At 33.4% G+C, this 4118-nt stretch overlaps 1 protein-coding gene across 1 annotated transcript; it reads left to right on the forward strand.

Annotated features, from left to right (window-relative positions):
- The first annotated feature begins 2718 nt into the window (after positions 1-2718).
- On the forward strand, positions 2719-3862 carry LOC145047139 (protein NOI4-like). Its single transcript, XM_078995377.1, has 3 exons — positions 2719-2879; positions 3237-3428; positions 3625-3862. Exons 1-3 carry the CDS (start codon positions 2874-2876, stop codon positions 3649-3651), a joined length of 225 nt encoding a protein of 74 aa, XP_078851503.1. The 5' UTR covers positions 2719-2873; the 3' UTR covers positions 3652-3862.
- The last annotated feature ends 256 nt before the right edge of the window (positions 3863-4118 follow it).

The raw sequence follows: 4118 nt of genomic DNA on the forward strand, positions 1-4118 counted from the left end.
TTCTGCTAGGCGATCTTGTGCGAGGCTTACCTCTTCTGAAGTTTGAAAAGGAACATTTGTGTGCTGCTGGCGAGCTGGGAAAGCAAATTTGTAAAAGTCACTCGACTATTATCAATACCAAAGTAATTGAACCATTAAAACTGTTACACATTGATCTTTGTGGCCCATCTACTATAGAGAGCATTGGTGGTAATAAGTATATTCTAGTTATAGTTGATGATTTTTAAAGATTTACTTGGGTTTACTCTCTTAGACAGAAATCAGATGCCACTTTGAAGCTAAAGGATTTCATCAAACAAATCGAGCTTCAATTGCGAAAGCCCGTTCGTAGTGATAACGGTTCTAAATTAAAAAACCAAGAGTTTGAAATATTCTTAACTGACAAAGGAGTTTCTCACAACTTCTTTGCTCTTTACACTCCTTAGAAGAACGGTGTCGTTGAAAGACGAAACCAATCCCTTTGCGAAGCTACAAGGACTATGCTATATTTTGCGAACCTTCCCCTTTATTTCTAGGCTGATGCTATCGGAACTGCCTGTTTCACTCAGAATCGATCTTTGATCAATAAAAGATTCTTAATCACAACTTATGAGACTCTGAATAAAATAAAACCTAACGTAAAGTTTTTTCATGTATTTGGTTCCAGGTGTTTCATATTAAATTCAAAAGAACAAATAAACAAATTTGATGTCAAAGAAGACAAAGGAATCCCTTTAGGGTACTCTCTTACTTTGAAGGCATATAGGTTTCTGAACAAAAAGTTGGGAAAGATAGAAGAAACCTATTATGTCACCTGATGATAATTATCTAAAGAAGTATCAAAAAACTGATTGTCCTTTCGAGGAGATTTTTCTTTCGACAAATCCAATGACGATTCCTCTTTCAAATATTTATGGGGGGTTCATGAATTTTTTTGATGAGCCCTAAAAGCTATTTCTTCAGAATCAAATGCAACAGATAATAAGGAAGATAAACTAAAGAAAATAATTGATGACGTTGCCCAAGATCTTAGAAAATAATCATCCATTCACCTCAGCTACAAGCTTCTAATGCTCCAAATCAGAGAGGGGGGGGGGGTTGTGTTCCACTTCAACCTTCACATCTGATACACCTATTAAGGGGGAGCATTCAAATCTCAAAGTTAATGCATATATTCCGATCCAGGGGTTAATTCGATTCTGAACGTAGAGTCAGATGTAAAATTCTAAGGGGAGAACGAGAATGAAAATAATGACTCCGACGCTCAATTAGAATTCAAAGATGTGAATGTAGAATTAGATCCAACCTACGATTCGAACCATCCTCCATTGACCAAATGGACCAAATATCATCCTAAATCTCAAGTAATCGGAGTAGCTTCTTCAGGAGTACTCACAATAGCTCAACAAAAAACAAATCAAACTGCATTATTTTTAAAGATGGAAATTTTCATGTTTAACTATTTCATCTCCAAAATTAAACCTAAATGTAAAGATTTCTCTTGATCATTCTGATTGGGTGCAATCTATGCAAGAAGAGCTTAATGAGTTTGAGCATAACAAAATATGGAGATTGATTCCAACTCTAAATGATGCATCTATGGTTGGATTAAAATGGGTTTTTTCAGAATAATCTTTTGACCAGTTTGACTTTTAGTCAAATTTGGAGAGGTTTTGAGTGGTAGCATGATGTTTGATTTATGATTGTTTAGGAGGTTCATGTAGCTAATTTTGTAAGTTTTTTGAGTAAAGGATTACAGCTCGTTAATCATGTGAGTTTCTATGTAGGGAACTAGGTGTTGTATGTGCTTGTTGTCTTTGTGACTCTTGTTGTTATGCTGCATGAAAGTCAATGGGGAGGGCCATGACAACTGCAGGGGTGTTGTAAGACTATAACTTGGTTGTAACATTCACATGTGATGAAATATGCTCGTTGGTTGAAATAGGTCGTACAAGGGTGATTGTAAGATTATGATGTAACACCATATCACTTAGGATGAAATAGGCTCGTTGGCTGACATAGGTCGTATTTCATGTTTATGGTTATGTATGGTGTATGATATTTTGGGAAACGCACCAAGCTCTGTGCTTACGGTTTAAGTTTTAAATGTTTTAGGTACTTCCAGCAGCAAATGAAAAGAGCCAACTCGATTGCATTGCATCCACCGATGATTTCCATACTACGAGATTTTGGGATTTACTCTGATCTTTTTGTGAAACAATATACTAATGTTTTGGATTACTTGACTTGTGATGTTTATAAGATGGTTTTACTACTTAAAATAAAAAAAAAATCTGGTATTTTTGGAATGTTACACATCTCCTTCAAAGTTCTTCAATGATGGATATGAGAAAGAGCAAAACACCCTCATGTTGAAGACATGTGTGTCCCATTACCAACTCAATTTACACGAGGTTAGTAGGCTTTACTCACATTGCAAAAATTAAAAAACACATCTGCACATGAACTCAATTGATATAAATCGAAAAGTTAAACTCAAATTGTGATGTTCATTAAACCACAAGGAGCATCTTGAAACTAGTCTTTTCTAAATTTATGTCAATATATCAATTTCTATTTTACATATAGTCGATTTTTATTTTAAATAGTCAAATAAATAGTTCCACCATAGACCAATGGGAATATGATTTTAATCGCGGATAGTTTAGAAACATTCAATATTCAATAATTAATATGCAAATAACAAAAATAATTAATTTAGACATCCCACAAGCGTCCAGCTGTACCTCGTTCCTACACCTTTCTTCAATCTATGCAAAAAAGGGGAAAAGAAAAGTTAGGTTTTATAAGATTCTTTCAAAAATCAAAACCCCATTCCATCAAATCAATTCTCTTTACACTTTCTCTTCGCATCATCTCTCTGTGCTTGAATCATGGCGGTATGTTCATCTCCCAATTCGATCATTCTCGTTTCAATTTCACCTTTCAATTTTGTTTCTGTAATTGTAATTTAGTTCGATACTGTTACTCTTTCATTTCACTCCGATACTCGATCATTTTCATTTCAACTTCAACTTTTCATTTTGTCTATATCATTGTAAATTCGTTCGAGACTCGATTGATTTTGCTTGCTTTCATATACGTTCATGTATCCGTTTGAATCATATTTGGTTTGCTTGAGTTTTATATATATAACTAATCCACCTATCGAAACTTTAATGAATTGTTTCCTCTTCCTACAATCTTGATTTGTGCTTCGATGCAATTACAATGATGTTAGGGTTGTAATTTTACAGGAAGTAGGACAACCACTGCCAAAGTTCGGTGAATGGGATGTGAATGATCCTGCATCAGCCGAGGGCTTTACGGTAATTTTCAACAAGGCTAGGAATGAGAAAAAGACAGGCGGAGCAACCGATTCACCGGCTCAAAGTGATTTCACACCTCGTAAATCTGGTGGAGCTTCTTCACTTGGAAAGCCTCAATCTGTAAGCCAATCATGCGTTTTATTTACAATGCTTCAAATATGAAATTAGTCCTTCATTTTTATACCAGATTTTAAATAATACAAATACTAATCTTAATATATTTAAACAACAATGATCTGTAGTTGATTTGGTTTTAGATATCAGTTTATGAACTCTTAACTTCATTCTAATGAAACTAATAACCTTTATTGTGCAGAAGAAATGGTTCTGCTTCAAGGCATGAAAAAAAAAAAATATATAAATATGTGTATAATGGAAGATTATTATTTGTCTTCTTGACCATATATAGATGATGATGTTGTGAACTTAAAAAATATATTTGGCTTTGTTTGGTGTCTTTTCTCTGTGATATCTCTTGTTTTATTTTTGTTGTCAATAATAAGGTTTTGTTGTATGGTTTATATTATTCAATTCATTTCACAATATTTGGTGTTTGGGTTCTTGTTTATTCATGGGTACATGCTTAATTGTGGAGTTTAGAGAAAACGACACAAAGACTTGGAACAAGTACTAAATTGACAACTCATTCGAAGTAATAATTTATGTCATGACAATATGTAAACATGTTTATATATTTTTTACATATTTGCCTAAAATTACTTTTTCTTTACTTATTAGTTTTTTAAGACCTTTTTTACAGTGTTTTTGAACTTTTTATTGAAAATACAACTTTTTATATAATCTTTTACA

This window comes from Lactuca saligna, chromosome 5 (genome assembly GCF_052625555.1).
Source record: "Lactuca saligna cultivar CGN05327 chromosome 5, ASM5262555v1, whole genome shotgun sequence".
Taxonomy (NCBI): domain Eukaryota; kingdom Viridiplantae; phylum Streptophyta; class Magnoliopsida; order Asterales; family Asteraceae; genus Lactuca; species Lactuca saligna.